This window comes from Acinonyx jubatus, chromosome A3 (assembly GCF_027475565.1).
Source record: "Acinonyx jubatus isolate Ajub_Pintada_27869175 chromosome A3, VMU_Ajub_asm_v1.0, whole genome shotgun sequence".
In the NCBI taxonomy this organism is placed as follows: Eukaryota; Metazoa; Chordata; class Mammalia; order Carnivora; family Felidae; genus Acinonyx; species Acinonyx jubatus.
The window spans coordinates 119320176-119332617 of NC_069388.1; the positions used below are offsets into that span (position 1 = coordinate 119320176).

Sequence of the window (12442 nt, forward strand, 5' to 3'; positions counted from 1 at the left end):
TTAAGATTATAGCAATTTTCATTTATCTCTATTTTCTGAATTGTTATTCTCAGAAAATAAACTCATTCAGAGGTGAAAAGGAAAGGTTCTATACTCAGTTTTTAAAATAGAACAAAACCAAAAAAGAATTAGTTACCATAGAGGTAATGTTTTATTCGGAATATAACTTTCTTTCTCTCCGACAAAATAACAATCTCATCTTTTAGAGCTCTTTAACAGTCTCTTGTAGATGTTTCTTTGTATGTATATCTCCCCTAATCCAGTAGTCCCCAAAGTAAGTTTGTACTCAAGTCAGTACATTGGAATATTGAAAAAAAATTAGAACTTTTACTCATTTTTAGTCTTCATATTATCTTAAGTATTTTATATATATGTTTTATAATAGAAATAGTAATATCAGTGGAATATTATATTTAAATAAATATGCATATACTGGAATGAGTATTTTAAAATTTTTTACTGATGAGGTGTTTGATCAAAAAAAAAAGGACTTTTGTGTGCCCCATAAGACTTTCAGGGAGTTGTCACATTCCTCTTTTTTCCAACTACATACCTGCTTGAATATGGGTTTTCTTCATGTACTTCAATCAAAACAACATATTGTAACATTAAATATGGAAACAGAAATGAGAATCCTGTTGTCTCTCATTAAGCTAGACATTAAAGAGATTTGAGGAAATGTAAAACAATGCCACTTTTCTCACTAAATTTTATTTTATATTTATTATATTTTATAATTCAGAAAAACACATTTTTCAAGAGAATGTATTTTTTGTTTTTCTTAAAAATTTTTTTTAATGTTTATTTCATTTGGGGGAGGAGGGGCAGAGAGAGAGGGAGACAGAATCTGAAACTGGCTTCAGGCTCCGAGTTGTCAGCACAGAGCCTGACATGGGGCTCAAACTGACCAGTCGTGAGATCATGCATGACCTGAGATGAAGTCAGCTGCTCAACTGACTGAGCCACCCAGATGCCCCTTTTCTTTTTTCATTTTTTAATGTTTATTTTTGAGAGAGACCGAGACAGAGACGCAGAGCGTGAGTGGGGGGGGGGGCAGAGAGGGAGGGAGACACAGAATCCGAAGCTGTCAGCAGAGTCCCATGTAGGTCTCGAACTTACAGACCCATGATCTAAGACCTACAGATCATGACCTAAGCCAAAGTCAGACACTTAACTGACTGAGCCACCCAGGTGCCCCAAGAGAATGTGTTTTGTTTTTTAAATTTATTTTCAGTGTCATGTAATTGGTTTTTAAGTGTATACATAATTTGGAATGCTCTTGGTTTTAATTTTAACACATAATTATTGACAGATGTAAACCACATACACAGAAGCTCTTTTGGATTCCTGAATAGTTTTTAAGAGTTTAATAGGTCCTGAGACTAAAATGTTTGAGAACCTCTGACCCTAGACCACAAGCTCTTTGAGAAGAGGGGATTGTGCTACGGCCTTCACTTTTCCACTTCTTGACACGTTGGAATTACCTACTAAATGTTTGTTGCATAAAAAATAGGAATTTGCCACTAAATCACCACGTTGGTTTTAACTCCTGCTTAGCCTGATTTCTTTTATTGCAAAATTCTAATGTAAGTAAATTTACTTTTGTGGACCTTGTAGACTCTGAGGATAGTTGGAGAATGTTAGTTGAGATACATGGGAATAGCAAGTTATTTCTCTTCATTCAGGAGAATTAGAAAAAAGAACTGAGGATTGAGCATAGGAAAGGGATTTTTATTTTTTTTATTTTTTTTGTGATTGGTGAATTTATTTTATTTTATTTAAATATTTTTTGTGTGTTTTATATTTATTTTTTTATTTTATTGTCAAATTGGCTAACATACAGTGTGTACAGTATGTTCTTGGTTTTGGGGGTAGATTCCCGTGATTCATCACTTACATACGACACCCAGTGCTCATCCCAACAAGTGCCCTCCTCAATGCCCATCACCCATTTTCCCCTCTCCTCTGCTCCCCTCCTCCATCCACCCTCAGTTTGTTCTCTGTATTTAGGAGTCTCTCATGGTTTGCCTCTCTCCCTCTCTCTTTGTAACTATTTTTTTCCCCTTTCCCCTCCCCCATGGTCTTCTGTTAAGTTTCTCAAGATCCACATAGGAGTGAAAACATATGGTATCTGTCTTTCTGTGCCTGACTTATTTCACTTTGCATACTACCCTTCAGTTCCATCCACGTTGCTGCAAGATTTCATTCTTTCTCATTGCCAAGTAGTATTCCATTGTATATATAAACCACATCTTCTTTATCCATTCATCAGTTGATGGACATTTAGGCTCTAGGAAAGGGATTTTTAAACAAGGAAGCAGACGGAGGTATAAATATTTACAGGAAGGAAAGCAAACTTTGGTCAGAAAGAATTGCACTTAAATTTCTGAAGAGATTCACCGAATTGTATTTTGGTATTATTATGGGCAGGCTCAAGATGATATAATTCAGTATATTGTAAATGAATTTTAAAGAAATATTTCCTCAGCTACCCTTAGGAAATTAAAGACTACAAACAGCATATTGTCATCACAGTATTTCGTGTCATTTTGTGTCTCTCAGTTTATGATAGAAACTGGGAGTTAAAAATCAATAACTTAAGTAGAAAAATCAAGTAGGGGCATTGAAAATGAATAATCATATGTACAAGGGAAATATCTTAGTATTAATTTTTTTGTCGTAAAACATTTATGTGAATCTTAAAATTTACGAGGGTCACAAGTTTTTAAATCACAGTTTACTGTCTCTAGTAAATGAACATAAATTATTACTATATTAAAGTATGTGAAATGTTATTATTTATTTTTACTTAATTATTTACTTATTTTGTTTTTGGAAAGCAGATTTTATTTCAGAGAAGCTATATTAGTTTCATTTCTGACCTCATTTTCCATACCTTTGAAGTCTTGAGTCTTAATTATTAATTTTCCCCATTACAGACATTGCATAAACTCTGCCTTTGAAACTGAGGACTGACAACTCTAACATTTAATAGATGAGGTAAAACAAGATTTTGCTAGTGAAAGAATTGCTGCCACTTAAGCAGCTATGTGCCAGGCACTGGAGAGGTCAGTTACATATATTATCTAATACAAGGTTTTTTTTAACTCTTTTAGTAAGAAAAGTAAGACCCTAGACCTTGCCTAGGGTCTCACAACTAGTATGGCAGAGCAAAGATTTGGACTCAGGTTTGTCTGATTACAAAGGTCATGCACTTACAATGTACTATATTCTCTAAGTTTGCAGAGACAATTTCTGGGTAATGTGTTGCTTAGTTTAATGAGTGGTCAGGGAAATAAAGAGTTTTGTGTTCATCAAGTTAAAACCATTGTTTATTCATCAAAATTTATTGTGTGCCTGTTTTATGCAACGCAGTGTTTTCATGAGTCTGAATTTGCTTAAGGCAGGTCAAGTGTCTGGTTTCTTCATGCTTTCATTCACAGTGTCTAGCTGCCTTACAGGGTCTCTCATGTGTACACATACACATGCAGTACTCACAAATAGATACATACATATGTAAATATTTCTAGTACAGTAAGTCTTTGTTGAATGAATGAATGAACGAATGAATGAATAAAATAGGTGCAAAACCAAAAGATAGCCACTGTTCTCTAATAATTTAAAGTTTAGAGGGAAGAGAGACCTAAAAAAAATAATACAGTATGAGACGTGCTATGATATTATATAAAAACATGATCCATAAGAGGAAAAATTGATAAAGGCAACTTTATCAAATTAAAAACTTTTTAAAAGACATCATTAACAAAATGAGAAAACAAGCCACAGACTGGGGAGAAATACTTCAAATATATCATGTTGCATATCTTCATAAGACTCAAAACTAGAATGTATTAAGAACTCTTTCAGGGTGCCTGGCTGGCTCAGTCACTAGAGCATGCAACTCTTGATCTCAGGGTAATGAGTTCAAGCCCCACATTGGGTATAGAGATTACATTAAAAAAAAAAAAAAAAAGAAAGAATCTTTCAATATACGACTACAACAGATGATTTTCAACAAGAGTGTGAAGACCATTCATGGAGGAAAGGATAGTGATTTCAATAAATGATGCTGGGAAAACTGGAATTTCACATGCAAAAGAAATGATGTGGGGAACTGGCTGGCTCAGTCGGGAGAGCATGCGACTCTTGATCTTGGGGCTGTGAGTTTGATCCTTACGTTGGGTGTAGAGATTACTTAAATAAATAAAACTTAAAAAAAAATGAATTGGGCCCTTATTACCATATGCAAAAGTTAACTCAAAATGGGTCAAAGAACTAAACAGAAAACTTAAAACTGTAAAACCCTTAGAAGAAAACATAATAGGAAAGCTTTATGACTTTGGATTTTGTAACCGTTTCTTGGCTATGATACCACAAGTACAGGCAACAGAAGAAAAAATAGATATATTGGATTTCATCAACACTAAAAACTTGTTGCATCAAAGGTCACTATCAGAGTGAAAAGGGAACCCACAGAATGGGAGAAAATATTTGCAAATCGTAAGGGATTGATATCCAGAGTATATAAAGAACTCCTACAACTCAAGAACAAAAAAATCCAACCAACCATACTTCCCCGCAATGAGGGTATTCAAATGACCAAGAAGCTCATGAAAAGATGCTGAACATCACTACTCATTAGGGAAATGCAAATTAAAACCACAGTGAGATGTCAGTTAATACTCATTAGGAAGGCTGTTATCATAAAAACAAAAAATGACTAATATTGGGCAAGATGTGAAGAAATTGGAGCGCTTGAGTATAAAGTTGTGCAGTCTCATTGGAAATAAATGGTGCAGTGATTCCTTAAAAATGTTGAACAGAATAACCATATGATCCAGCAATTCTGCTTCTGGTATACACCCAGAAGAAGTGAAAGCAGGGATTTGAACAGATATCTGTATGCCCATGTTCGTGACACAATTGCCAAAAGGTAGAAACACACAAATGTCCTTCGACAAATGGATAAAGAAAAAGTGGCATATACATACAATATAACATTATTTAGCTTTGAAAAGGAAGGAAATTTTAACACATGCTTCAGCATAAATGAAATTTTGAGGCATTATGCTAAGTTAAATAGGCCAGTCACAAAAGGACAAATACATGATTCCTTTTTTTTTTAACATTAATTTATTTTGAAAGAGAGAGAGAGAGGGAGAAAGAGGTCAAGTAGGGGAGGGGCAGAGAGAGAGAGGGAGAGAGAGAATTCCAAGAAGTCTCCATGCTATCAGCACAGAGCCCTATATGGGGTTTGATCTCATGAGCAGTGAGTGAGATCATGACCTGAGCCAAAAATCAAGAGATGCTTAACCAGCTGAGCCACCCAGGTGCCCCATGATTCCTTTTTTAAAAAAGTTCCTAGAATAATCAGATTTATAGAGATAGAAAGTAGAATGGTGATTGCCAGGGACTGGGAAAAGGGAGAGCGTGGGGAGTTAGTGTTTAATGGATACAGAATTTTACTTGGGGAGGATGAAAAAGTTCTGGAGATAGATGGTAATAATGGTTGCATAACATTGTGAATATACTTAATACTATAGGCTGTACAATTAAAAATGATAAAAATAGCAGATTTTATGTTCTGTTTTACCACAATTAAGTTAAAAAAGAACACTACAATTTAAAAATGGGCTGAAGATTTAAATACACATTTCGCCAAAGAGTATGTATTCTCTTGGGCTAATAAAGCACAAGAAGAGGTCCTTTTTTTTTTTTTTTTTTTCCCCCAAATGTTTATTTTTGAGAGAGAGAAAGAGACACAGCATGAGCAGCGGAGGAGCAGAGACAGAGGGTGACACAGAATCTGAAGCAGGTTCCAGGTTCTGAGCTGACAGCACAGAGCCCAACACAGGGCTCAAACTCACAGACTATGAGATCATGACCTGAGCTGAAGTCAGATGCTCAACCGACTGAGCCACCCAGGCGCCCCAAGAAAAGATTCTTAAGATCATTAGTTATTCAGGAATGGGATACCACTGTATGTACGATCACTAGACAATATGGAGTGTTGACAAGGATGTAGAGAAACTGGAGGCCTAATATATTGCTGGTGGAATTATAAAGCGGTGTAGCCATTTTTGAAAAAAACTGGCAGTTCTGAAGATGTTAGTCATAAACTTAGGCTATAACTTGGCATTCTAGGTAACTACACAAGAGAATTATGTTCACACAAAGACTTGAATGCAAATGTTCCTACTAGCATTATTCATAATAGTGGAAACAACTCAAGTATTCATTAACTGGTGATTGGTAAAATGAAATATTGTATATACATCCAGGGAAATACTGTTCAGCATTAAATGGAATGAACTGCTGATACTTTCTACAATGTAGGTGCACTTCGATATATTGAGAGAAGCTAGACAGAAAGGCTACCGATTGTCTGATACACAATTTCTAGAAAAGGTAAATCTCTGGAGACTGGAAGTAAATCAGTGGTTGTTGGGCTGGGAGTATGAATGTGGAGATTGGGGCTAGATGGACACAAGGGAGCTTTTTGGAGGTAATGGAAATATTTTAAGACTGACTTGTGATGATTGCACAACTGAATTAATTTACTAAAAATCATTGAACTTTAAAGTTTGATGGGGGCACCTGGGTGACTCAGTCAGTTAAGCATCCAACTTTGGCTCAGGTCATGATCTCATGGTTTGTGAGTTCGAGCCCTGTGTCAGGCTGTGTGCTCACAGTTCAGAGCCTGGAGCCTGCTTCAGATCCTGTGTGTGTGTGTGTCCCCCTCCCCTGCTCACACTCTGTCTCTCTCTCAAAAATAAATAAAACATTAAAAAAAAATTTTTTTTTAAAGTTTGATGGAGGGGTATTAGATAGTATGCCTGAGTGTATCTGAGAAAATCAGAGAAAGAATTACCCAGAAAGCATTGGCTTGAGCAGAGAGTTAAAAACAGGGTTGGAAAGAGCTGATAGCACATATAGAGGCCACTGTGAGCCAGTGTGAAAGCACATGATTTCAGGGAATTATCTGAGGTGTGTTCAGTTGCAGCATGTAATTTGAGGCTGGGAATGTCAGAAGATAAAGTTAGGAGCAAATTTAAAGTAAAATGTAGCCTACTTATAAAGTGATGGATTCTAAGCTGTTGGTAATAACCTGGCAGGAGTATCAGGGGATTACTGTAGATTTACTCTTGGTATGCTTTTGTATTCACAAAGTTCAACACAATGTTGAACAATTATCAGAAGGAAGAATATTTAAAACTGAAATTAAATGTTTTGCTGCTCTTGAACAAAATCCTGGTACTTCTAGGGTATTGCATTTTGTTTATTTTTCAAGACCCAGTTAATGTTAGCTATTTTTGCTATATCTAATGCCTCTTCACCCTTACCTCTTGCAGACTCTTGCAGAGTCTCTTCTGTTTCTCTGCCTGTGTTACAACACTCCTGGTGTGGTACTATAATGCTTTCTTATGAAACTTTTAAGATCCTTGGCAGCAGGAAGTAACTATATTTTCTTCAAGTTTATAATTGCACTATTTGACATTATATTTAGCACACAGTGGGTGTGCACTGGTAAATTTGCTTGCCAGAACTTTTGAAGAAGGGCCAGCGAAGCATAGATCAATGGGTTGGGGGAATTGTACATGAGAGTAGTCTACAAAAAAAAAAAATATTGGAGACAGGGTGAAATTTTATAAACTCTTAAAAGGCTTTGGCTTTGGGTTGAGGTAGATAGTTCTCTATGCAAATTTTTGAATTCTGCTTTTCATTGATTGTGTCTTTTCTGTCTTAGAATTTTAGAGCTGGAAAAGGCCTTTAGAGATTATGTGATCTAGTGTTCTCTCTTTACTTATACTTTGTGACCTTAATCCAGTTACTTAAACCTTTCCAAGTCTAAGTTTTCTCATTTGTAAAATGAAGGACTCCTACATACCTCATTGTTATAAGTTCGATTGAAATAATATTTAGGAATTCTTAGTAAGTAGTTAGACATGACAAATTAAATGGATTATGTAGTTTACCTTAAATGTGTGGCTAAATTTGGGCTAGGATCTGATTCCTTGAATTTTCATCCAGTGTTTCCTCATTGTCTCATAGTTGGTTCTTCTTTCCTTATTAATAACCTTTTCCCATTTGCAGTTTCCAGTTGATCTGGGCGAGGAAAAAAAAAATACAGGCTTTACTCATTCAGTCCATGTCCATGCTAATTAAACATTAGTATGTACCAGTCACTGTGGTACATATAGGAAGACAGATGAGTAAGAAATGGTCTCTATTCTTAGGGAGTTTGGTGTCTAGAAGTAGAATATAGACCTTCTAGAAAAACATAAAAATTAAAGTGTGTAGATTAATATGGATGATGTGGAGGATTTCAACAGCCTATATTGCAAGGGGGACATCTGGGGTCAAAGCCTCTCTATACAGCAGGTAAATAAAGGAGAGGTAGGTAATCACCAGTAGGAAGGAACTGTGAGGTATGTGAGAATGACTGGCTTAATATTGTTTGGGAGTTTTGTGTGGAAGGTGGTGTTATTGTGGAGCATTCTGGGGAGAAACTGAAGGTATAGTTTATTTGCAGTGAAACCAGGATTCTGGAGGATTCAGTGGAATAGACTTGGTATGAAAAGAGCCCAGGAAAGGAAGTGACTGGATGGGAAGTACACAGAAAGAACATAAGAGAAGGCAGTGCTGTTAGCATGCTTTCAGCTCTCTAATGTAGATTCTAGGTAATTACTGTCTAGCTCTAACACAAAAGTCCTTTGAGATTGTTGCCATCTAACTATTATGATCAATTATCCTTTTTGCTACTATTTGCTGACTCTCCCAGGTATAGTATAATTTATTAACGACTTGGGCAACTGATCATTCTCTCATTACTGTTTAGTCCATGAGGTTGAATCTCTCAACAGCATAGCCTGGGATGAGGTTAACCCTAATCCCACATGAATGAAAATTGAAAATGGTACTGGAAGTTGAAGAAATTGTAGTTTGGTATAATAAGTAAGCTTTTAATTCTTTATATATTTAATGTCTTTGTGTGTATGTGTATGTGTGTAGGTTAAATGTATCTTTAGAATACAGTATGAAGAGGTCTTGTATATTCAAAGGCCTATTGAAGAAGACAGAAGAAAATTTTTCCAAGAATTGATTCTCAATCAGGCATCAATGGCTCCACCACGAAGGAAACACACTGGTAAAGTTCCTAAAGCCTTTAGGAAAATGGGGGAGAGGGAGGATGGGGAGTGAAGTTAAGAATGCCCCTTCTTGGAGTCACTTTTTAAAAAAACCATTTCTTTGTGGAAATAAAGTCAGTTTTTTAGATTCTCCTTACCTTTAGATGGACCTATGCGGAAGTGGTCGTTGTGTTTACTCGACTTGAGATTGGGAAGTACAGCCTCATTGTTAAGGCTTTATTAACAGGTGACCATTAATGAAGTATTCACCTTATCATTTCAATCCAGTTACTCTGGTAGATTTCACATTCTGAGGCTTAAAAAGTTGAAGAAAAAAAGTCTTTGGTTCTGCTCTGTTTTAGTCAGTTCAAGTACAGGGGACTTAAACTGTAAGATTGAGAACACCAGGTCGTGTGCCGATTATGTTGTGGGTCAGAGTAGGTGTGATAGGTCAAGAGCTGATCGGAATGTTTGCCTTTTCTGGCTTACTAATTTTTCAAGTATTTATTGAGCACCTGTAATGTTAGTTGTGCGAGGCACTTGGAAACCTATCATGGCTTTGTTTTAAGCATTAGAGTTTTCTTGGATTTGGGCTAATAGCATAATATTTCAAATTTCAGCCCCCTGGCCTAAGAAAGGAATGCATTCTGGGTCAATCAAAAGACTGTTTCTAATCTTAAAGATGTGTAAAGATAAGGTCCTCTTTGTAATCTCTCAGCTTCTTCTAGAAAATAACAATCCTGTTAGAAGTTTTTAAGCATCTTTCCCCTTGTTCTTTTATGTTTCTCATTGTGGTTCTTGCAGGATGTTAAATACATTTCCACCCCTTCCAAGTCCTTCCTTTTCCATATTTGTTCTACTTCTGTTTTTTACTGATTATATTATCCAACACTTTATTTTATTGTTCTTTAGTGACTCCTTTCCACATTTTCTCAGAGTTCTAAAAATGAGCACCTATCATATGGCTATAGTTGTGAGTTTACCCCCCCTAGCAACCTTGGAAAATTAAATATGGAAGTTACACCTTCTGATTCTTGGTTGTTGCTTCCTGTTAATCAAAACAACAGTACTTAAAATATTTTATTATGTAATGATTCATTTTAATAAGGTTTCTTACTTGTTCTTAGATACATTTTAGTCTCAAAGATTTGAATTTTCTGTGTTAAGGATTAACATAATTCTTTTTCTTTTTGAGTTGCTTCTATTTACTTTCATTTTTTGTCTTAGGGGCTATTTAGAAATCAGCGAGAATCCTTAGAATTTTAATCCTGAAGTTCAGTGTGATACTGGGAAAAACTTTTAAGGAATTAGGGAATAATGTGTTTAGGAAAGTTAATACTTTACTTTTTAAGAAGATTTTGTGTTTGTTTAGGCGGAAATGAATACTGTAAATTTTACATATAACACTGTAGACTGGATTTTCCATCTTATGCATGTCTTTGGGATTCTTGTTTTAGTTCCTAATTTTTTTTTTGCTCCCTACACAGGTATGTGCCATTCACTACCCCTACTATGTTGTATTGAGAATATCAGAGTAGAAAAGACTTGTCTAAAATCAAAGCTCTTTTGGGAGTGGGAAGGATCAAAGAATTGTTACTTGCCCATTTCACTTTCATGCATATCGGGCAACCCCATTTTGAGAAGAAGGTTTTTAAGCAACATTGATTTTAAGCAAATTGGTATACAGTTCTTCACCTGAAGATATTTTTGTTGAGTTGAAATATTTCTCATAAGTTGTATGTAAATAATATTTCAAAATCAAATTATTTAAAATCATATCATTTGCCATTTAAAGGAGTCCTACTGTGAGTTATTTTGTGAAATAATTCTCTTCTCTAATATACTGTTGGTTTCTGTTCAAATTTTTACTGGCTGGATTTGCAAGTGGTTCACACATATTTTGGAGTTCTTTTTTGAGAGAATGCCAGAAATGTAATTGAGGTCCTGGCCCTGCCATGTTGGAATCTTAACATTTTCTTTTATTTTCTTTAGGTCTTTGTGCTATGGAAGTGCTTCCTCTTGCACTACCTTCTCCACCTCGTCAGTTATCAGAATCAGAAAAAAACCGGATGGAGGACCAGGAGGAAAATACTTTAAGAGAGCTGCGGTTGTTTCTCAGGGATGTAACCAAGAGGCTGGCGACGGATAAACGTTTTAACATCTTCAGCAAACCGGTGGATATTGAAGAGGTCTTGTTTCAGTAGTGTGCAAACAGTGAAGTTGAACTGGCTAAAAGAAAAAAATATTGACATCTTTTTTTGGAAGGAAAAAAAGCAAAGGCATGGATGAATATTACCCCTAGCCTGTAAAATTTTAATCCATGTGATAACCACCAATGTCATCAGCAAACATCTGGTGACTTTTGGATGAAATTAGTGACCAATTCGTATGTCCTCTTATTTAGTATTGATCTTTGTGATCTCTTACTCTTCAATGTAAGAAGAGGATTAAAAGTTACTTTAGTGAAATGTCCATACTAGACTATTTTTATTCCAGGATAAATCTTGCTCTTAAAAAGTATGTTGGTATTAACCAATCAATACCAATTAATTTTGGCATTTTCCAAATTATGTATACGATTGTGAAAGAGGTGGCTAAGAAACCTGAAATTTGTCTTTCATATTTTGGAAATGCCTGTAACTAAGATGCTGTTTGATGTTAAGCATATCTTATGCCAAAATTATTTTTTTCTGCAAGGATTTTCTCTGCTTCCAGTGGAAAATTTCTCACTTTCAATGTGTATTGTTTTGTGTCCTTGTGGGAGCATGGTTTGTGGTGATAAGAAATTTTCCATTTGGAATCTACTATAATACCATAGTTAAAATTTGTTGTTTTTTTGTTTTGTTTTATCCTGGGATAATATAGCATGTGGATGAGCACGATGCAGTCTTTACTGGCCTTCTTCTTATAGTTCAGACTCCATGTTTGAACAGCTTTGGTGTTTTTAGTTTTAAGTTTTTTCTTCATCTTTTTATTAATTTGAATTTTGCAATGATTCATAGTTTAATGTTGTGTACTTCTTGTGAAATCTGTACTTTTGGACCTGAGCAGATTCCTTTGGAATCATTACCTCATCTACGACTGGGAAGAATGAACCAGTGTTGTTTTTCCCCTCTGAAAATAGCTATTTTCCTTCTTTGGGGCAGTAGAGGAACTATCTGTATTTTATTTGTATATTTATCCAAAATACATAGTTTTATCCATTTGATCCTTTTAACAACCTCACAGAATCATTATTTTTAAGTTGCAGCTGAGGAAACTGAGGCTCACAGGCAAGCGACATAGCCAAGACTCGGAGGTTTTTTTGAAATTCA

The 12442-nt window shown here is 35.5% G+C and overlaps 1 protein-coding gene across 2 annotated transcripts in view; it reads left to right on the forward strand.

Moving 5' to 3' along the window:
- Positions 1-12442, forward strand: part of ATAD2B (ATPase family AAA domain containing 2B) — a 162654-nt gene that overhangs the window by 119647 nt on the left and 30565 nt on the right. The window contains exons 20-21 of one of the 2 annotated variants that reach the window (XM_027033279.2): positions 9013-9148; positions 11121-11317. In XM_027033279.2, the coding sequence (XP_026889080.1) occupies positions 9013-9148; positions 11121-11317 (333 nt within the window). The remainder of the gene's footprint in view (positions 1-9012; positions 9149-11120; positions 11318-12442) is intronic. The other variant, XM_027033280.2, reaches the window with a different exon arrangement.